The 23,266-nt window shown below is 47.5% G+C and overlaps 1 protein-coding gene across 1 annotated transcript; it reads left to right on the forward strand.

Moving 5' to 3' along the window:
- The first annotated feature begins 2,622 nt into the window (after positions 1 to 2,622).
- LOC106656010 (chromatin modification-related protein eaf-1-like) lies at positions 2,623 to 22,940 on the forward strand. The gene is made up of 6 exons (XM_023461592.1): positions 2,623 to 2,692; positions 6,753 to 7,006; positions 14,518 to 14,736; positions 15,918 to 16,586; positions 20,436 to 20,846; positions 21,240 to 22,940. The coding sequence occupies exons 1-6, from the start codon at positions 2,668 to 2,670 to the stop codon at positions 21,711 to 21,713; spliced, it is 2,052 nt and encodes a 683-aa protein (XP_023317360.1). The 5' UTR covers positions 2,623 to 2,667; the 3' UTR covers positions 21,714 to 22,940.
- Positions 22,941 to 23,266: the final 326 nt, after the last annotated feature.

Here is a 23,266-nt window from a genome sequence, read left to right on the forward strand (position 1 = left end):
TTGTTTTGCGCTATGCTTGCAAAGCGACGTGCGTGCTACATAGCCGCTGAACTTTACCCCCTCTTCATATATATGTAATATATAAACGCTCGCCTTCTTCGATCTCGATATTTGTTATTCACGCACACTTTTCACACGATACGAGTCCAATGGGTTGAGTTATAAATAGTCCATGCGTAAGTAATATATAACTGCGAGCGACGATCGCGTGGGCTTGCGAGACGAAAGCTTCCGTTTTTATTTCGTACAATCGTCGCCGAGCGAGCTTTTTTTGTGCCGACTCGCCGACGCCTCTGCGGTTTCGATCGGCCGCTACCGCGAAGCTCGACTGCATGGCTCCGATCGCGATATAATAGCCTCTCGCTGTATAAAAGTCGAGCTGCGCTTCATGAATATATCAGATGCAAGAGACGCGCCAACGTGACGAGGCGCGCGTGTTGCAATGATCACGAACGCGTCGAACTCGCGACTGATGCTGCATGCTAGGATATATGCAACAACAGCAGCAGAGTGCGATAATAATCCTTTAATTTTCAAACAATTACGGGCTGAGTAGCGTAGAGATATAGGCGTATGGCAATTGTATATCTAGGCGCGCGTTGAAAAAACACTACGAATGTTTCAGTAGACGTATTCATAAATACCACAATAAGTGCTAAACATATACGCCAATGAAGACGGCTGTGTGCTGGCGAGAAAGGTAATAATTAACGTTGAGAGCTGCCGCTGCTGCACCGCAGCAGAGAAACGATAAACAATCCTCCGCTGCTCGCGTATATCTAGCCGGAGGATGTTTGTATGCTCGCATACAGCAAACGTAAACGTATTATATATGAGTTCTTGCTATAACAATATTTACATGGAATATACACAACGCGTCTCTCTCCAGTCAAAGACGATAGTAATTATTATCATCGCGCAAGTTCGATTCGTCGCTGGTAGTAGTAGTGCTGCAGCTTTATTAGTCGCATGCTACGATCTATCTGCACATGCACTCGGTGTACACGTCACGCAATTCCTCGCTAGGAACGAGTGTCTATAGAAAAGACGATACATGGGGGAGGGCACCACCGCCGAGGCGCGATGAGCACATGCATTACACAGCTCGCGAACAAATTATGAGAAATTGCTCGGTCTCGCGTAATTTCTCATCGATAGATCAATCGCAGACGCCGTGTGTGCATATAATACGTTTACACGAAGCTCCGATGACGAAGCGATTCTCTTTTGCTACACACGATATGTATATATAGCGTGCCGAGGAATAGTGCAGCAGTCGGCATGTGTTTCGTCACGACGTACGCGCTATCGTTATAATAGACTATTGACGATCTCTCTGGCACACGTTTTTTTTTTCAACTGACTATTATCGTCTGTGCTACCAGTGCGCCCGTATACCGAGACGTCAGGAGGCAGCTATGTAAGGGACGATTCATTACAGATGCGCCACGATTGCCCTTGATTGAGCTCCGAGCTCGCGCGGCGCTGGTGATACTGGATACGCTAGTGCAGCGCGACAGCAGTTGGCTATATGGGAAAAAGTAAAAGCGGCAGCAGCAGCATCTCTATTGTAATAGAGAAAGTCGCGCTGCTGCAGCGGTAAAAGCAACGCAGCGAGAGACGCTTATTAATATTGCATAATGCGCTGCGCGCAACGATCGCAACACATACACACAACCGATGCGATGAGAACAACGTGCACGCGCCAAACTGTATCCTATATATAGGCTCCTAGTATAGAGACAAATCCCAGTAGTTGCAACGAGCCAAAGTCTCCATGTGTATTTCTGGTGTTAAGATGTGTGTGTGTGTGTGTGTGTGTGTGTGTGTGTGTGTGTGTGTGTGTGTGTGTGTGCAGCTGAGGACGACGGCGACGACGACGTCACTCTGCTATATTATATGCACACTGCGCTGCGTGTGTACTGCACGTGCGCTCGGAGCGGGAGTGAGACAATGAGGCCCATTGTACGTACAGTACGGCGTGGCCAAAAGGTATGGGTACATAGGTATACGTACGTACGGGGGCTCCTTTCCGCAGCTCGCGAGGTCCGCGCACCGTAAGACCGAACGCAAGTGCAAGTGAGAACGTAAGATATGTTTGTGTGTGTGTGTGTGTGCATGTGCATGGGAGCCCCGATAGGCTGTGCATGCGAGAGAGACCACCGCCGCTTGCGAGCGCCGCGCAACCGATCGCGCTCGGTACGGCACGGTCCTCCTCCCTCTCCGCGAGTTCCCTAGCCGCGCGAGACCGAAAGATCGTCTATAAAACCAACTTGTAACCCTTTCCCCAAAGACAGTCGGTTACAGTGTTTTAAGCTGCTAGCACACAAGTCCGACTCTTCAAGTCCTTTTTTTTCTATCTTTATCTCTCTTTTTTTTCTCTTTCTCGTTTCTCTCTATCTCTGTATCTCTACCTCTTTTATTCTCTTCGTCTATCTATTGGTTTTTCACGCATATATACAGCTCCTGGTGCGCGATTTGGTTTTTGATAAAGTGCCGATTCCCCGTACAGAGTAGTGTTGTAGTTCGAGCCGGGGTCCTGTGTGCTGCGATCGAGGACCCGCTCAGCTACACGGCTCTTAGCTGAACAGAGAGACGAAAGGACGACAGGAGTTTGACAAAGGGCACGAGAGCAACCGATCGCAGAAATAACACAACCGATCCATCATGTGGCGCGTATTCGTCTTCGCAGGTACATTACTTCTTTACGCTCTTTTTCCTATATTTCTGTCTCGAATCTATACAGCCCGTATCACACATACACACGCACATACTCGGAGCACACGTTATGTGTGTAATAGTATATTATAGAGAGCGAGAGTGCCGCATGAGAGCGAGTGCACTGCACACGGGCGACTCTCAATTGCAGCTTACCGCTATGTTAGCTAGCTAGCTAAAGCTGCTACATTATAGCTCGTCCGAAAGTGCAATTTACGCGCGAAAGGTATTACGCGCTTCGTCGTAACGATTTCTTCGAATAATCATAAAATGACGCACAAAGTTACGCCGGGCTCTCTTCTGGCTCCGAGACTCTACATATAGGATACGTATACGATACGTGCATGTGCCCGAGTAAACTCATCGCCGTATATTATACGTATATCTATATACACGTATACTCTCCTCTCGTTTTCGCCGGGGCCCCGATTTCGCTCTCGACTATGTGCGCCGCATGCACATACATACATGCTTCCGCGTCTAATTTTACAAACACTTTCGTGCAAATAATTAACCGCGTACTCGCGTTCGATGCTCGTCTTCAGCTTTTTTTCTATTTCATTTCACTTTCGTCTCTAATCTTTACGTTGTTTTTTTTTTTGTTGACCCTCGCGTTAATCCAAGAATGATTGAATTATTTAGCGTGTATGTTCTGGCGATTCGTCACGCTTCGCTTCGAGTCTCGCTAAGTACCTTACAATGTTTTGTTGCGAGTCGAGACTTTTTTTTCTGCGCGGCTATGCTGCACGCTCGTTAGTGCCATTTCACGGAGCAGATTATGGGCATTATTCACGCCTGTCGCGCTCGCGAGACTCTCTTTGCTTGCACGGGATTACTTTTTGATCGGTCCGTGGACTGTCGCGTGGATGATCCATCAGAACTAGACACCTGTTGAGTCCTTACATTGCGTGTACAAGAATTCGCGTACTACGCCACTATTTGATTGGTGCATTCGTGCACGACGACGTCCGATGCGCGTTATACCGATCGCCTAGCCGAGGTGCCATGCGGCGTATATAAAAATCGGTTATATAGCTCGCGCCTATAAATCATCGACAATATCGGAAACATAATTGTACCTGTAGTAGCCGCCAATAATACATGCATATGGAAGTCGCCTCGAGAGTCCGGTGAAATCCCGGAAACGTGCAGTTCTCTGCTGCCGCTGCTGCACTTCTCTCTCTTTCTCTCTCGTGCGGCGCAAATCAGCGCAGCAGCAGTAGTTGCAGTTGCAGCAGCACTCGGCGCATATGCTTTTAATTTCCCCCCGGCGATTTATGCATTATACTGCTATATGCATGCGCTATATCGGGCCGTATATATATATACATACGCGGTTGCGTCGGTATGCATTACACGTGTGTGCACGCGCGAAGTTCGGACTCGCGCGAGTTGTGGGCAGGCGCGTTACATATACACATAATGTAAGCTGCGCATGCACACGCGTGCATACGGGCGTTAATGAACTTGAATAGAGCAAAATTTTGCAGCCCGCGCGCGGAAGAAAGTACATAGCGTATACACACACACATAGCTTGCGGCTTATCACGCGCGCGAGCTCCTGCCCACTTGATTTCGGCCCGTCGAATCGGCCGTGGTTTCGCGGTTACACGATCGGTTTATGTATATATGTGTGTGTGCGATTATGTATGGGCAAAACGATCGAACGACATCCTGCGCTACCGCAGCACTGAACACCGTGAAAAATATACGTCTATCATATCAGCGCATGTACTACGGCTACTACCGGCCAGTGGCTACAAGCTCCGTTTTTGCATATTATCTCGTGATGTAAAAAAATTATACTTTATTAATTGGTCGGCCGGGCAATTTGGTCAGTCGTCGACTTATCGTGATTAGCAGCCTGCCGATCGCGCGACGAATTAGAAATCTTTGTTGTTTTAATGCCAGAGAGCATATTGGGATAGGATACATAAACACGTCTTATAAAAGTTCGAGTCGTAATAATCAATCAATTTGCAGCAGCAGCAGCTGCTATAACTATATGACTTAATGAAATAATTATGCCTGCCTTTAGCGGCGATCCAGTTCGACAAATGATTTATCTCTAATCCTTGGGCAATTGCGTGCGCGTACGAGGGAAGGATATAAATCGATTAATGTCTCTCGTGTGCTCGAGCGAATCCACGCCGATTAATATGTGGTTCACTTACTATATACACAGATAAATGCTGCGCTTTTAGCCTTTTCCGAATAATATTTTCTACTGCACGGGGGGTTGAAGACAGAAAAAAAGTGCATCGATCGCAGAGGTAGCCTTGGCGATCGATGCGTGACTATCGCGCGAGGCACCGCCTCACCTCGTATAATAATAAATCGATATCGGCAATCGACTCGCGTATTAAAAGTAATTAAAGCGACGGGACAACGTCGCTAATAAATCAGCTCGTCATTATCGGAGACGCTTGTGGGGTTTCGCTACTGTGCGCGTAAACTATATAGGTTCGCTTGCACACACACACGTACACGCATACACACCTGCGATTTTTTTCCTCCTCTCTCGCACTCCAACTACGAAACGCCAACTTTTTAACGATTTCGTGGCCGTATTAGCGCAACAACGAACTACAACTGGCTACTACTATACGCACATACAGACATCCGAGAGAGCAGCAGCGGCTCGACGAGCCGAGCAGAGCGACGTTCTAAAATTTTCTGCGCAAAAAATCTGCTAGAGATACATATACGTGCGTGCGCGTGGTGTACCCCGCCTATGTTACACCAGATTTACGAGTTTCAGGCATCACCATTTTCGAGCGTACAGGCTAGCTAGGTAGGCTATGGATCGTATATGCGTAGTATAAAATCGTGTGTGCAACATCGTTGCTAGCTTCGATCGTCGTAGCGATCATAGATCGCGATTTCTTCGCGTGTACAACGTATTACCGATCGCGATTCGCTCGGTGGCAATTTTATAAGTATCGTCGTCTTTCGCAGCTGGACCACGGAGTACTATGAATTAGTCTCGAGCGTCGACGCGTCAATGTACAATACATCTGTTGTATAGAAGCGCATACACAATTGCGTTTTACCGTACACGCGCGACATATATAGTTATAAACAATTCGACATTAGAAAGTCTTGTAAAGGCTGTGCGCGCAAGGATCGGGTCTCTCCCGAGCGCACAGAGCCGAGTATGACTCTCGCGCACGCGACTACGAACCGCACAACTACTATAGCCAATATGCATCATGTGCAGCGTGCTCTCGTATTATAAGACATCCGCACTGCCAGCTCGGTGGCCAAAGCGTTGACCGCGCCGATGAGAGTTCTTACATATGGTTATAGCTCGCGGCCTATCGGACTTATCGATCACATTATACGGCGTAATATCGTATTATATGCTAAGGATTGGGCCGAACAAGACAATATCGATTATCGCCCCGTAGATAGTTACAAACTCGAGTCGTATACCTATAACACTAGGCTGTGAATTGCGACTATATATCGCGCGCGGATTCGGCTCCAGCTCCATGTTGCCAAGACGACGACGACTATTGCGGAGTCTGATCCGCGAGCGATGCGATATATAGAGTCGTAAAAGCGAGAGGAGGACGATCAAGTTGCTCGAACGTGAGAATGTATACGTAACGACGAGTATCTCTTGGTATCGGCTCTCTTGTACCTCTCGTGTGTATGTATGTGTACGCGAGTGTAGCACACAAGTTACGTACATCTGTGTCTCGCAGCCAGACTCTCTCGCGCTATCTATATACTCGCAAATGCACTTTGAAGAGAAAGAGAACGACGTAACGATTCCCCGTGTGCGGCACACACGTGAGCTATTCGCAGCAGCAGCAGCAGCAGCGATCCTCGAGCGCGAGGCTCTCGATCCTTATACCTTATAATACATGTATAACTTAACACGCCACAGCTGTACAGCGATCCTACAGCGTATACATATCTTACAAGCACAGTACTTTCGCCTAGATAAATGGCTAGCTCGCGATGTCTGTCTGTGTAATAATATATAAATAAATCGTTAAGGATGCGTCTCCTTTGTGTGTTGGCAGGTCTGCTGAGTGCGGCAGTCCTGGGAGAACCCGTCAACGAAGATGCCGTCGCCGCTGCTGACAAGCTTAGCCTCGCGTTAAGCGACGTCAGTGGCAGCAGCGACAAGCTCGAGAAAGCTGCCGCCGCCGTTGAAGACACCCCGAGCAAGGACGACAAGGCCAAGAGGTCGCCGATAGCCGCGACGGCTGTGTACGGCGCTTCGCCCCAACATCATGGGCAGTACGTCATTCGCCACGGTGACGACGCGCCCGAGGTAAGCCACAATAAGTATACTATTATACAGTATGTAAGCGACAGTTATGCTTGAAAATCGCGGTATTGGCCGGACACGCGTATATATATGCAACACTTGCTGCGATGCATGTAGCCGCTAGGCAGGATGTGTATAGTAGTGAGTATTTGTGCACAGAGGAAACGGCAAGCTCGAAAGCATGTATATCCGAGTGTCTTACCGCACTGCACTATGCAGCGGACGGAGGGTATACTATAAGAGAAAGAACATAATCATGTAATTCGAAATGATTTCTGTGGCGTTACGATTATATTATTTGAGCGCGCGCTCGTGGCATGGCGCGTTATGCGATCTCCTGCTTTGCAGTTGTATATGCACGAGACGACGACTGCGACGACTTTCTATTATTATAATAATTATCTCGTGGCGGTGCTTTTCTAGTTAAAAGCGGATCGTTCTGTGCCAGGAAAAAGGGGTTTATACATATGCACAGGAAAAAAGTCACGAAGGATCGGTAAATACATGGCATTATTATTAGGCAATCGCAGCGCAGCACAACATATAGCATCGAAAGCTCGCGCCCGCGCGGGCGTACACCATAAAGTTACGCTCGAATGGTCGTGGTGCGCTAAACCTTGAAACGCGTGCACCAGCATAGTATATGCGAATCGATGCGAAAATTGGCCAAGCGCGTAACGCATGCCACACGGCACACACACCGTGTACTTACATAGCATATCACAAGTTATTGGGTGCTGTATATAAAAGGCTCTCTTTTAGCTCTCTTATGTGTGTGTGCATATAGGTATCGGCCGCCGCGCGTCTCGGGTAGCCGAGCGATTTCGAACACGCCATGTATCCGCGTGTAGATATGTAGTACACGTTTAGGTGTATCGGTAGCAGCAGCGGTAGGCCCCGTGGAGTACTTGATCAAGGTTAACCAGTATTACATCGGCACAAATAGGCCTGTGTATGGCTCGAACGCATACTATATAGACAAAGTGCAGCAGCAGCAGCAGCAGCAGCAGCAGTGCAGTGGCAGCAGGCGCTTTATAGCACCCTATTCATTGCGGCCGCCACGATCAAGCGCGAGACTAGACTGCTGCATGCGAGGCCGCGAACGGCCTTTGAAGTACACCAAGGCACACTTACACACAGACACGTACGGCTCGCTCGAGCTAATGTAATGCCGGCTACCACCAACGCTCTTGTACGTACACACGGCAATATAAGTCCCTATCGAGCTCAAGAATCTCGCCAAAGAAGTGAAATTACTCAACAATAGACTTTGTAGCGTATAACGGCCGGTGTGTGCCGGCTGCGCGCGGAATAGATATTTAGTCACCTTCGTACCTAAATATACTATGCATGCTATGTACGCGCAAGTGCATTATCTCTTGCACACATACACACACATGCAGCGCATAGAATTGCGTCAGCTTTTCAATATAAACACACACAACGGCTCCGAGACGTGTCGACAAAAAAACTCGGCACCCGCCGCGGTATATTGTGCGCGCGTTCAGGCCCCGTATAGCGATTCGAGCCGCGCGACCTTTTCGCGCTTATCTCCTTTTTCTAATTTTCACTTTGTCGATATATAGGCAGGCGCACATGCACACCCTGCAGAGCTATCCGCGTCCGGGTATACCCACACACGTACACACCCGGACCAAACACGCACATGCGTGCGCAGTGCCTTGGTGGATACAGGTATAGGTGCAACTTTCGAAAGTTTCGGAGATTTCTCGCGCGGAACAAAGCAAAAATTTGCCAATCCACGCGGGACTCGCTCGTGGAAAAATTCGCCAGCTCGCGCGAGCCTGTCTGCGTGTGGCATACATATGTAGCTGCGCGTTTTTCCAAAAGCTCGTGGCAGCTCCCACACGTACATGCTATATACATTGTACGTATCATTCTGTAAGCGCGCGCGACGCTCGAGTCAATGCGTTTTTTTTTTCATTCATTTTACACGTAGTCAGCTGGGACCGCGTGAGCATGAGCGATACGCGATATATAGCTATACTCTAATTGATTATTATTTCATATACTATGGGCCGTGGCACGTATCGTATCGCGAGCTTTTCTCACGCATTGTCCTGCTGCTGTAGCTAGCGATAAAATTACGGTCATGCTCAATATGACTGAGTAGAGCCTGGACCGGTCAGGAGCATAAGCAATTGTAGTAGTGGGCCATGGATATTGTATATGTTCTAGGCCGGCATTTATTACACGCGTTATACATTATATATTATATTATTATATTTATTATTATTATATTTTATATACATGGTATATAGTTATTGTATTCATGGCCTCAGCAGCAGTAACAGCAGCAGCAGTGGTCGAGGCTCGAAGAGTCCGGGAGCAGGATGTTGAGGCCGCGGCCGCAGCTTTTATCAGCTGCCGTATCCCATTATAATCGCGGCGGCGGCCTTGATGAATTATTGAGTCTCATATCTCGCGTATATCACAACTATACATGTGCTGCTGGGCTCTCGCACGCCGCCTACGTGTGTGTTATTATATTTCAGCCACTGTATAATACTACTGTCCGATTTTGCAATTCGAGAGAGAGAGAGAGAGAGCCCGCGCGCGAGTTTAGAATTAATTCGCGCGATTTACATTCCCATGCGTGTACGTATAGTAGGTACGTATACACGCAGCGCTAAGCATATAGCAGCAGCAGCACACATATCTTTAACGCTGCAGCTGCTGCTGCTGCAGTAGTTGGCCTGATTTTTTTTCGGCCTTTGCCATAATATAGTGTGTCGAATCCGCGACTCTGCAACGGTAGCAGCGCACAGTAATATAGGATGACTCGTCCTTAGCTAAGAATTGGCTAAGCTCTATTATGCGAGGTCGTATAATTCGCCTATGCTGCACTGCGCTCCAAACGAGCCGCGAGTGATAGAGAAAGAAAAGAGAGACGTGCGTGGCATGCGAAGTACATAATGCGCTGCGGCAGTGCTACTACCATACAACACGCGTTAACAAGTGGGAATCGCTCGCGCGGATAGGATAGCATATAAGATAGTAGTATATATAAGCTGCACGTGTATTCCGGGGTAACGAGAGTTAACGCATAATACTTATACGCGACGAGAGACGTTGTTCGCTGCGCGCAGCGTCTGCAGGTAATTATTAATGTACGGATCGCGTGTAAAAAGAATTATCGTCTCGCTGCTGTCTAGAATTCTCGTACCTACATAGCATAATAATATTATATAGCTCGAGAGATTTCTGCATGAGCAGATCTCGAGCCGAGCTAGTCCGATTTTCTTTTTTCCCGCTCGACTTATCGACGTCGCCGTCTCCGCGGCTTGCACCGAGCGCAGCCTAGCTCTCTGCGCGCACGACGAATAAAAATAACGTTAGACACAAATATTTTATACGCGGGTATAAACATCGCTGCGCGACTCGACTTTCTAAACGATATTTTTGCCAGTTAAGCGTACGAAATTATCCTACATGCATAATGTACATATATAGCCTATATATATGTGGTAGAGTACTTTGTGTGTGTGTGTGGCTTCGATACACATATAGATGTATATATTTAAATATCGTTTTGCCTTTACGGTAATGCGTAACTTTTCCTCGCGCACACGCTATATAGTCCGCGGCACATGCATCCGCGAAAGAATCTCATTAGTTATGCAGACTCATTTTCCGCCAGTTTCATAATATATATATAAGGCTTCTCGCTAGCTGAGCGCGCGCGTGAATTTCCGCTATACTACTGCATAGCTTATAGCTGCTATACGTGTGTGTGAGTGTGTATGTACGTTCGGTATGTACGCGCTTCGGCAAAATCGCCGCCGCGTATTTCGAAAAGAAGAAGAAAAAAACTAAGGCGAAAAATCGCGGCACGCGCGCGTTTTTACGTTCACACACAAGTGCATACGTATACGCGTTATAGTCTGTAGAGCTTGCCTGCGGTGTGCATGTGTGCGTACTGCAGCTAGTGTACTATTTTCCAAGTATCAGCAAGACAATACTATCTGAACAACGGCCCATTGTCACGTCATACTTTTCTTTTGACGTACGCGGCTCCGAATCATCATTTTCCTTCTGCTGCTTTTTTTACCCACTTATCCAAACCTCTCCCGCCACTGCTGTGTAGAGCGACAAGTCAGTGCGCGCGCGTAATACGCGGACACACACACATACATATGCACGCATATAATATATAGAAAGTGAAAATGAGATTTGTGCGGCTGATAGAGAAAGGCGATGTGTAAAAATGAAAAAAAAGGAGAGAAAAAAAAAGAAATAATACCCAGGTAGACGCACAAGCACACGCGCGTACTGTATAGCTGTATACAGACATTTCGTAGGATGGTTAATTAAAAAAAACTGCCTACCCGTAAGTGTGTGTATGTGTATAAGTGCGGTGGGCCGCGCGAGCGAGCCATCGTCGCGCATTCGAAATCTGGTATTAAGCTCGACGCGCTTGCTCATTTCTTGCCGCGCATCGCATCGCACAACTTCCTCCATTAAAATACCTTCATCAGTTGCATAATGTCCATTTCCTATTATAATGCCTGCCGAGCATGCATGGCCGCGTATATAGAAAGCCTGCGCGCCTCCTGTACTCCTACTCCTCCTCCTCCTCCTCCTTCGCGTAATGCTTCTCGCGTAAAATCTTGGGTTTTTTCAACTTTTTTCCCTGTGCGTTTACTCACCTGCAATTGTAAATTTTCGATGAGCGAGTGAGACTCGGATCGCTGTGCAATTTTGCTATTAACGCAAGTAAAAAATGCCTTAACCAGTAAGCTCTCTAGAGCAATTAGGGAGACACCTATATATTATACGTACACACAGGCTCGTTAAAAAACAAAATCATCGCGTGAAAAAGTGCATTAAATTTTGCGCCGCGTTATCTCGTTACCATTTGAAAATATAATATGTACGAATTTCACGCTCGCTGGAGACGATCTTCTCTGTACTGGCGGCGCAACGAGAGTTGATGCGCGCGTGCACGCGGCTATAATAGCGCATTAGCTGCCAGCAGCGTGCTGCCGCCGCGCATTACACAATCTGGCAACGATCGTATGGCGCGAGCAGCCGAGCTTATTTATTAAAAGTAGCGTGTAAACATTGTTTAGAAAATCGCTCGCAGTTGTGCAAGTCGAGCTGCGACGACGACGACGACGACGACGAGAGACCATGCGCGTCGTTGTTCCTCGTGAAATCTTCCAAAACGCGCCGCGCTTGCATCTGTAGTCAACACCGAGCGCGAACATACATAATCGCAATTCACGCGTGCAACCACCTATTATTCCGCAAAAATGAAAGAAAAAATGTTACGGTCAACGTTGAATCGAAATGCCAACAAGCCTGTATACGCACACGAGCGTGTGATCCAAAAAGTCGCCCGAATGAGCTGGGCGAGCCAAAGATGCAAAGCAATTGCCGAGTATATGGCTCTATAAGTACGTTTAATTAGTTGAAAAGTGAGTTTTATTCCAAAGCGAAAGAAGTTGGAAAATTTATTCGCAGCTTTTTCGTTAATTACGCGCGCGGCCGCGTATGCATTGCACAAGAATTATAATGAGGTTTTGGTGCCCCGCGCGCGCAAAATTGGTGGCTACTAGCTGGCGCAAATTTTCGAATGAAAAAGTCCCGCGCTGCAGCAATCGGCCCAATAAAAATCGCACGATCGAACTATCGCTACGAGAAAGTGTTGTGTATACATAAGCGCGCAGCGATCTCGCGCGCGTGAATTATGAGCGCATCTCGCGATACATACGTATATCGCGAGTCGATACGCGCGTAAACAAGAGTTCGGAGTTCCTGAGAGAGTATCATCGAAAGTACACGAACGCACAAAACACGTGCATATTATAGTTGCCTGCCATCTCCTTGCTGTGTTATTTACGCGTTTGTTTGTGCGCTGTTGCCTGCAACGCTATGTGCGTGCAGGGACTATTGCCGCTGATGCTGCGCTGCTGATCGCGAGAGGAATGCACTTTAATCTTTCTCTCTCTCTCTCTCTCTCTCTCTCTCTCTCCCAGGCCTGACACTTGTTCTAAGCGTGTGCTGCAGCGCGCGGCGCAAAACTCTCACTCTCACTCTAGCAGCCAGCAGCACGGAGCACGCGGCAGAATTACGCCCGCGGGAGGAACTCGAGCTGCCGCTGCCACTGCTGCTCGATCGGCTCGTCGTCTCTGCACGCTCGACGAGCTCCGTGCTGCTGCCCATGCATGCACACTGCCGCATCGGGCCCCGCGCTCGCTCTCGGCCGCTTGCGTAATCCCGCGACTTGGACGCGCTGCCGCTGCTGCTGCAGTGATCTCTCTTATACTCGCATTCTGACCGGTAAAACGAGCGACTTTCGCGCCGCACATACACGCGCTGATCTATATACATACGACTGTATGTGTGTGTATGTATACATGGCTATTATAGGCTGCTCGAATTGCGCTAGGCAACGGTGCAGCGACGTAAATACGAAATAGAAAAAAAAGGAAAACTCGACTCGATGCTACCTCGCGATGAAAAGTCACTCGTAGCTACGCTGATATTGTTATGTGCACCTATATAACTATAAATACCTATCAGCTACATTGTTTGTTTCCTTTATATTTATTGTAATGGCAGGTCTCTCTCTTTCTCGAGATCGTTGTTCCTTCGTTTGTTTCTTCTCGCGTATCGAGACGCGATGGGAATGTTTTTAACGGTGTATCGCGCGAGCAGCATGTGTGCAACAGAGAAACATGCATCGATGCTGTGTGTGTATATAGCTAGCTGCTGCTGATCGACGGCCGAGCAGTAGTTCGTTAATGGCTTTGGCGTAAATCGGTATTAATCATAGCGCCGATTATCATAATTTATTTCGTATTGTGGAGCTGCGCTGCGATGTGATCGAGTTGGCCTCTACCGTATACTCGTATATATGTATACTCGCGGCGCTGTGTTGTATGTATATAAACGATCGATCGGGGCAAAAAATCATTTTTCCGACTCGGGCGCAAATCTCACGATCGACAGAATTTGATAAAACAGCATTTTTATCAGCTACACGTATTACCGGCCGCCCGATGATCTCTTGCCTCTCTACCTCTATGCGCGCAGAGCTTTTATTAAATCGTTTCACATTTAAACGGCAGCTCTCGAGCGCTCAGGCAGGTATAGGCTGGCTCGAACGATGATTAATATTACGGTCGCGTTCGCGTGTGTGTATTTATATGGCGTGTACACGCGGCGTTTGCTAAATTGAAAAAAAAAGAGAGAAAAAACAGCGCAGCCACGGCCTGGATAACCGCTACCTGTGTGTGAGGAAAATGCAAAAGCAAAAGAGCGACGTCCTAAGCCCCGATCAATCATAGCCGATGACGAAATTAGCCTGAAATTACATATTATATATTATAGAGTCGAGCTTTTTCCGTTGCGTATGCTGCACGCGCAGGTGCTGCTGCTGCGCGTGCGAATCTTTCTCTCGCTTGTAATATGCCACTAGCCGATCGATTGATCATTTCCTGCATCGAGTATTAATTTTATTCTTTCGTTTTTTTTTTTATTCACAGGTTGGACCGGAGTATTTGGCCCTGCTGCAGCAGTACTTGGTGGAGCAACCGGAGCCGCAGCACCAGATCGCCGGTAGGCAGCAGCATCAACGTACCCACCTGCACCAGCAGCCTGAACGTCACTACCAGAACCAGCCGATACAGCGCGTCAGGATAGGCGCACTCCTCGAGCAGGAGTTGGTCAAGCTCATCGAAAAGCAGCCGGTCCAGCACAAACAGGTAATTCAATCTGTAACCATTATGTATAACGTAATATGTTTCCACGTTTTAAAAAAAAACTCCATTACGACGCCCAGTGCGATGGAATAAAAATAAAAAAATAAATAAAAAAATGAGCCCGTATGACACTCGGTGCAGTGTACGCAATAACTAGCACAACTTCTCCGACGTACGATAGTCTACCTGCTTTGGTCTCTCTCTCTCTCCTGCTTTTTTTGTCCGTCTTAATAAGAGCGAGCGCGTTAAATCGGCCATTCGTCGCTTGATTACTCGCGTTGCCTCGACTATATCTCGGCTCATTTGCCTTTTGCTCATTTTTTCAAACTGTCGCGCGCGCTAGAGCTTAAGTTGTTGCTTATAGGTGTAGTTTTTCGAAATTATTACAATTTCACTTCTCGTACGTGAGTAGTTGCTCCGCGCGAACCGCGCGCTAAGTAACACGTAAAACGTCTGGCACAGCCGTTTCCGCGCTATGCTGCATGCGTAAGCATAAGAATTTATTACGAAAGTTGCAATCTATTCGGCGCAAATGCATTTAAGCGACTGGATAATTTCATCTGTCTTACGCGAATGTCCTTCCCCCCAGATCAATACACTCTGAAATACATCCAATTTGATGAAGTATTTTGCTACAAAATTTTTATAATTTCATTTATAAAAACTAAATATTACCTGAGAGCACAATTTAGTATATTACTGAATTCCATTTTTCTCTTTTTGGAATTTCACTAACAATTATAACCTCTCCTTGATAAAATTATCGAAGAACACAGTGCAGGCTACAGAGAGTTGTGTTCATTTTGTTGTTTACGTCGTGCGTGGCATGCATTACCTCTCCGTTATATTGTTTGTCACGTGGTGTTTTGTCCTGCATTTTATCGAAGAGCGCGTCTCGCGCCTCGTCAGGCAAGTATATGGCCGAAGTATAAGTTATACAGCGCAGATATAAACGTCAGTTTTCTTTTCGCCCTTATTTGAATTTGAATTACTGTACGCAAGGCTGTGAAAGAAGCAAAATTAAGTCATGATCATTATATCATTGTAGAAATGTCATTAAGTATATTATGTTTAATGAAACGATTACGAAGAAATGAGATTTAAAAAAATGATTCTAACGGTATGCGAAGCACGATGAGAAAAATTTAATCGTTAATATAACACAACGTAATAATTTGCTGCAGGCGATACCACTCGACGTTGAGCAGTACCATGTGGAGACAACGGCACCACGACGTGTGCCTGCCCAGGCGTTGGTCCAACAGCACCAGTACCAGCCCCAACCCCAGCAGCACCAGCAGCAACTCTATTACCCAGTCGAGGAAGTGCAGATCCCAGCCAGAGCCCAGCCTCAACATCACCACCATCAGATTCAGCATCACCAGGCAGCCGCAGCAGCAGCAGCCGCAGCCGCCGCACAGCAGCATCAACATCAGCAGCAACAGGTGGTCGTGAGCCACCACCGACAGCAGCAACCGCAGGCACAGGTCCACCAGCATGTCCAGGTGACGCCCGAGCCCATTACGATCCAGCATCCTGACGAGGTTCAGCAAGTGGTTCGACCCCAGCCGCAGAGTCTGCGCTACCACCAGTCGATCCCCATTCAGTACGGCTACGAGGACGAGCAGCAGGTGCAGCATCAACAGCAGAGCCCCGAGTCGATCGTCCGAGCCCAGCAGAGCGCCGAGCAGCAGGCCCTGGCCTTCCACAAGATCGCCCAGGCGGCGCACTACAAGCACCAGGATGACGCCCTCGAGCAGATACGGGTGGCGAACGAGAAGCACCGACAGCAGAGCGCTTTGGAGCAGATCAAGCAGGGCGAGCAAGTGAGCGAGGCCGGACGCCAGGAGCGCGTGAGTTATACCCCCCAAATTTACTGTACGACGATGACGACAGATACGATGCAGAATTGACAATAAGAGACCGAGGACTGCACTCGAGGATCGGCGCGTGGGCGGCAGGCATAAATCCGTGACTCCGGTCGCTGCTGTCCAGCTTACAACCGATGTATGCCAGCGGCGTTGTGCAATGCCGCTCTCGCTTTCGACTTTCGTCATTGTCATTTTGACAAAAGAGCACCACGAGCTGCTGCTGGCCTGTGTTTTCCAAATTGCTTCGAATCCCGCTAAAATTTAGTCCGACTCTCCGCGTCTTATACGTTACTTACGTAAGCACGACAAATCATCCCAAGCCGCGCGCTATAATGCAGCATGGTACAGTATATGGAATATACGATATATATAGGAAGGGTAGATGTTTGCGAGTGTCGGACAGACAATCGCTCTCGACTCGCGTGCAGAGTGCGAGAGCACAGCGCGATCGTAAACTAGTTTGACGAAAATGTTCCCGGCACGAGTGCTGCAGCGAACGCGAGGGAAAGTGGCCGCTGCTGTTGGCGTGATGCGATGCGTCATAACACTGCATTGAGTACTGCATGCAGCCGAAACGCGACCTATTCCAGGAGATACCTCTCGACTCAGAACAACAACGCTTTCCTCGCGAGGATAAACTTGGGATAATAATTTGCGGAGCTGAGCACTCGACAGCTTTTATCAGCTGCTGCTGCTGCTGCGCCTTCAACATACTCTCTCGTCCTCCCTCTCTTACTGTACGCGCGCTATTTTCACCGGTCGCGCAATAAAATTTATAGCTCAACTATTTGTTCTTCGCGGGGCTCTGTATAATATAACAAGAGTAATGTCCTCGGCGGCGTCTTAACCCACATTCGTTGTCGTCTCTCATTGATTGTGCTGTGTGTGTGTGTGTACGTGTGTACAGCGTGCCATGCATGCAGCAGCACACCAGGGCTAGCTCGTGCGCGCGATAAAAAATAACAACTATACTACGCGCGCGTTCGGGCTGTGTCTTAGGCTTAATAGCTTATCGTTCGCCGTGTGCAGTTGTACAAATTATAGAGTCGCAAAAAATTCACGAGCCGCACACGCATACACGTACGTATAATATAAATGCGTTTATGTACAGACTCTCTCGCGCTCGATAGTAGTAGTAGTAGCAGATAGTATATTACAAGTGTTGTGGCTCTCGCGCGATCGGCGACGATCGTTAAATCGTGCGTTAAAAAAGCCATAGCGTACGATAATTAATAACGTCGCTACCGCTTGGGTTTCGCGCGCGGATACTCTTGTAGTGTGCATACTCGATAAATTTAAACATAATAGCGGAAAATCGTGTGGCTATAATACGTGCACACGCGCGCCAACAGCACAAGTACGTAAAAGCGCGAGCCATAGTCGCATTTTATTCTCCGTCTCTCTCTTTCTCTCTCTGTCTCTATCACGAAAAAGCGAATGGGCTTTTATTGATTAAGTTTCTTCTGTTCCGACGTATGCACGTGTAAAATTTGTGTATATCTATATGCGCGCACGTATATATGTCTATCGGAGCGGTCGGAGCAAGTCGTCAATTTGTTTAACGAAATTTCTGACACCGAGTTATTTACGATAGAATTCAACTTTGTGTGTCTGTGTGTACGTATACGCGCGCGGGGCTCGAAATATTCCGTTGCGTTGCAGCATATTATGCACCCGTGCCGCCGCCTTGTTGTGCTCGACTGTATAAATATATATAGATATTCGAGCGCGCTCACGTAGAACACAACTCAGCAAATAGACTCGTTTTCTCATATTAATTATTAACTGCTTTTTACGAACCGACTCCGTGCGTATGCACGTTTTGATGCTTGGGCAATATGTTTGTTTTTCGCTGTACCGCACTGGTACATGTAACCAAACACACGCGCCGCCGCTGCTGCAGACACACGAATACACAATAATACTCGTATATATAATAATTTCTATACTCGCATATTTTTCTCCGCGAGAAAATATATTTTATGAAAAGCGATTACGTTATGGTGTAGACTTTTTGTGCGCGCAACGGTCCCGCAGCAGCAGCTCTGTGATTCATTTGTTATACTAATCGGTAACGCTATTATGAATCGAAAATTGTTACAATTATCTCTCTCGCTTCTATCTATGTACCAGCAGCAGCAATCGAGACACTTGGCGCTCGCAATTACAGATGTATAAATACGTATTCGTTGCTCGTTGACTCGCTGTTCGATAATACGCGGGCTTTGTCTATAAGGCGCAGCAGCAGTAAGTAAGTAAAATTAATCGTGTATATATAGGTTTTTTTTTCTTCAGCTCTCGCTACTACTGTCCGACGTCGTCGCGTGGAAGAATTAGGTGGCGCAATTTTTGCGCTCCGACTTTTCCACAATTTTTCGATATTCCCTCGTTGCGGGGCAATGCATTGGGCAAAAAATCTCATCGCGTGGCACACAGCACGATACTCTATAGCTGCCACCACCACCACCACTACTACTGCACGCATGCAAGCATACGTATACATTGTCTTTGTCGCGATCGACACAAAGCACCCACGATCCTTGCCTGCCAACTCGTTACGTTTTTTTTTCTTCGCTCTCCTTCTATTTTTTTTTCCTTCAAAGCGTATCCTATACTCACCTCGGGACATGTAATTATGTCGAAAAAAGGAGAGCAGTTATAAATAGCTGGCTATAGTAGTAGCAGCTCGCGCCACGGCTGCATGTTGCACAACTCTATGTGCTACGTATATATAATATACGCCGATCTCTCGTGCTAAGCCCGGCGAAAATATCCGGTAGCAGCAGTAGCAGCGAGTAGTGTGCATGCGACTTACTATATATGCGGCGTTGCGGGTGAATCGATTCTCGGAATGATAATGGAGATCGATATCGAAAAGAATGTCGTGGAAAAAAGGAATAATAAGCCGCCGGCGTTGCTGCATGAGGCGGCGGCGGTGGTCGTGGTGGTGGTGGCGGCTCGGCGGTGCATTACAACGTACAAAGTCATCGATTGGCTTTCTCTTATATTCACACGCGCGACTGCGGCGCGCATATCTATTTATTTACGCAACTGAGAGACTCGACTATTATGTATATAGCGCGAGCGCGAGAGCGCACATAGCGGATAGCGCGCAGTCGATCTATATAGTACAGCGGAGCTCTGTGCGCACCACATGCATGCATGTAAAAGTGCTGCTGCCGTTGTGTGGCGCGTGTAGTCCGCTGTATATGAATTTCTAGGCATATACATATAAAGTATCGGAGCCGCTGCTCTGTACGTGGGGTTCGTCGACCCTGCACCAACTAGCCTAGAGTTATGGTATTATGGCTTTTCGATCGCGTATACGGCTCGAGCGCGCGGACTACGGTTCGTTCCTTTTTTCTTTTTTTTTTTTTTTTAATTTTTTTTCATCAGCTCCGCACAAGTAGTATAATATAGTACTGGCCGATAGTTTAGATCCGAACACCTATATACGAAATCACCATATAATAAAAAAAGACGCTTGTTGCTGCTGCTCCGGACCCTGAGAGCCGCTGCAGCAAAGATCGTTACAGATATTTATGTGATCCGCTGGCGAGACTCGAGCAAAAGAGGCGGTCCCCGCGCCTGCAACACGTTATGAAATACCTAATATAACGTGAGCGAGAGAGCAGCCCCGCGTATATATTGCGACTCGGAGCAATCCAACTTTCATCCCGCGTTCGTCACTATGCACGAGCCGGACACTGCGCCGATCGGTCGACCGATCGATCGGCATGATTTATTGAGACACATTGAAAATAGCTACTTTTTCTTTAGAGCTAATGTCTAATCCAGCACCGATTCGATCTCTCGTTTGTTTGTATGCAGGTACAGCCCAAGGACCCGGAAGGCGCCTACAAAGCCCATCTTAAGGCCCAAGCCACGGCCCTGGTAGCCGAACACAGGAGGGCCCACGAGGCCGCCGAGTACAAAGCCCACGCCGATGCCATTCTTAAGCTACAGGCTCAGCAGCAGGCTCATCTGCGAGCTCAGGAGGAGGCCCACCGCTACGCACTGAACTTCGAGAAGAATCAGGCTCGTGCCCAGGCCCAGGCTCAGGCGATCGCCAACGCACAGGCCCTGGCCCTGTACAACGCTCACAAGGCGGCCCGTGCCAAAGCCCAACAGGAGGCCAAACAGGCCGCAAAAGCCCAGCACGACGCGAAAAAGCTCGACCCCGATAACGCGCCAGTGGTGCAGTACTTGCTGCCGAACAAGGTGCCACTGCCAGCGCCTGAGGTATGTTTATCGCGCCCGACAGCCGTGTATGACGTATACGATCGTGTACTGCGCGTACTATTACCCGTTTGGATTGAGCATCTGATTTATTAACACTTGCCTTGCAGAGTAGCACGACAAGCTGCCGCGCATGACTGTACGAGAGAGGAATTATTCAAACAGCCTCTTAATCGCGACTAATTTGGCGCACCATTAAAAAGACAGTTTGAGCTACTGCGGCACAGCTAGGTAGAGCGCGATTCTTAATAAGATTTCCAGATGAGATAAATCGAAACGCCAAAACGAGTAATTGCGCGCGTTCGACAACGACGTTACGCTTTCACCGCTTGACAATTATTCAGTTGTTGCTCGAGCCAATTTTTTAATATTCCATCCTTCGTCCTTTGTTCTCAGGAGTACCTGCCAAAGGCAGCCGAGGCACTTCGCGAATCCGCTCTCCAAGAGAAGCGACTGAAGCAGCAACAAAAGGCTGCGGCAGTAGCCCAACAGCAGCATCATCATCATCAGCATCAGCACCAAGCTCAGCCCATCAAGCACCAGCAGCAACAAATTTTCGAGATCGACCCGAATCTCCTCCGTGGTTTCCCAGCCAAGCTCGATGAGCAGACGCAGGAGCTGACGTTCCTCGTCGACGCCGACTACTTCCGCAAGATCCAGGCGCAGCAGCGCGGAGAGGCGAGCGAGCAACAGCCCGCGCGTGCAGTACTGCGGCCCGCGAGCCGCTACCAATCGATCGAGGAGGAGCCAGCCCAGCGCCAGCAGCACCAGCACCAGACGGCTCACCGCTACCAGAGCTACCACCACAGCGGCCAGATCGATCCCGACAAGATAGCTCTGCTCGTTCCGGTCGAGCCGCAACAGCCTTGAACGATTCTAATCCTCCCCTCCGCTCAGCGAGCCCCGCTTACATATCGTTCTTTTCAATTATTGCTCGATTTTGATTTTTTTTCAATTATTATTGTATTTGTTTCGTATTCGACTATCATTTTGCAGTATTTTGAAGCGCACAGTCGCTGCAGACCGTGCCGATCGTGCAGTGCATCCGATTTCTGCACACGGTTTATAAACGTATACCACGATATGATAATCGACGCACACGTAAAAGCTGCAGCTATATACGCACTGGCTATATTACGATATAATTAAAGGTTAGATACTTTTTTTTTAAATGTATTATCGTATTATATTGAATTTTGTTGGTGCGAGTGCGCGCGTAGTTGCCTCCCACCTCTCCTCCCACGTGTTTTCTCGAGTCTCTTTTTTTTAATAATAACGATTATTAATTTTGTAAGCCCGCGATACGTACCTCTAAATATGAGTTTCGCGTGCCTCGAGCGCGTTAACGAGCCTTTACCAATTATATTATAATACTTAATGCGTGCATCTGGTGAATCGAATCAGTCGAGTAGTAGTAGTAGAGCAGCAGCGCCCTCGACGTTATTAATTATGTTCGCTCTTTATTGCCGAGATTAGAATGCGAGAGTCCAGCGAATAGTGTTACGAATTAATTTGGCTCACTTCTCCTTTCAAGAAGAGTGTGTAATTTCGTTTCGACGGTGCGCGCTGATGGATATACAATTAGAAACGCACCGCTATACGCTTACTTAGTCACGTTCATCACAAAGTTGTATCTCCCGCTGTTTGTGTTTACTTATTTTATTCATATACATCCATGTATTTTTTATACCAACAACTTTTTAATAGCTTGTAAACCAATTGTCTCAAATCCTATCTCTTACACATGTTACATTTGTATTTTGAAATTTTATATATCGTACCGAGCTTGATGTCTATTATCATACCTCTGTAAATAATGATAATATACATAATCTTACATATTTTATATATAAATATCGTACGAAGCTAATGAAATAACTAACTCATGTGGACGCGTCGACGAATCGGGCCGGCGTAGGTGAATTGCACAGCTGCTAGGATGTACAGGTAGAAATAAATACGTATAAAGGCTGCGACGAATTTTCGAGTATTATAAAATGTGTTTTGCGGCGGGGCGCGAGCCGGATCACTGTGATGCGTCGTCGCGCCTGCAGCCCAATAGATATTGCAGCCGTCGTCGGTACGTGCCTGTGTGTGTGCCGGAGCTAGCTCTGCGTTCGACGACCTGCATGTGTGTATATAAACTATAGACAAAAGTTTCAAATAAATGTTTATTTTGCATTTTTCAAAAAAAATAAAATAAAATAAAATACAAGTTTTTTTCGTTACATTCCTCCCGCAGTAATCACATAATGATGAATCCAGCATATTTAAATTTTTTTCGTTGATTATAAGTTGGAATTTCGCAAAGATAAGATATAGAGAAGAAAGAAGAGAAAGACGGATGCAGCCGCGCGAGTATATCTGCTGGATACAGATTAAAGCTCATGCTCGCGAGCTATAAACCGCGAGCCGCGCGCGTT

The sequence above is a fragment of the Trichogramma pretiosum genome, unplaced genomic scaffold (assembly GCF_000599845.2).
Source record: "Trichogramma pretiosum strain Unisexual culture from Peru unplaced genomic scaffold, Tpre_2.0 scaffold4, whole genome shotgun sequence".
Taxonomy (NCBI): Eukaryota; Metazoa; Arthropoda; class Insecta; order Hymenoptera; family Trichogrammatidae; genus Trichogramma; species Trichogramma pretiosum.

Excerpts from the sequence above, each read along its gene's own strand:
- LOC106656010 (XM_023461592.1), top strand. The coding sequence starts at position 2,668 with ATGTGGCGCGTATTCGTCTTCGCAG. Across the intron at positions 14,737-15,917 it reads AGCCGGTCCAGCACAAACAG|GCGATACCACTCGACGTTGA; the intron begins GTAATTCAATCT and ends AATTTGCTGCAG. Across the intron at positions 20,847-21,239 it reads TGCCACTGCCAGCGCCTGAG|GAGTACCTGCCAAAGGCAGC; the intron begins GTATGTTTATCG and ends CTTTGTTCTCAG.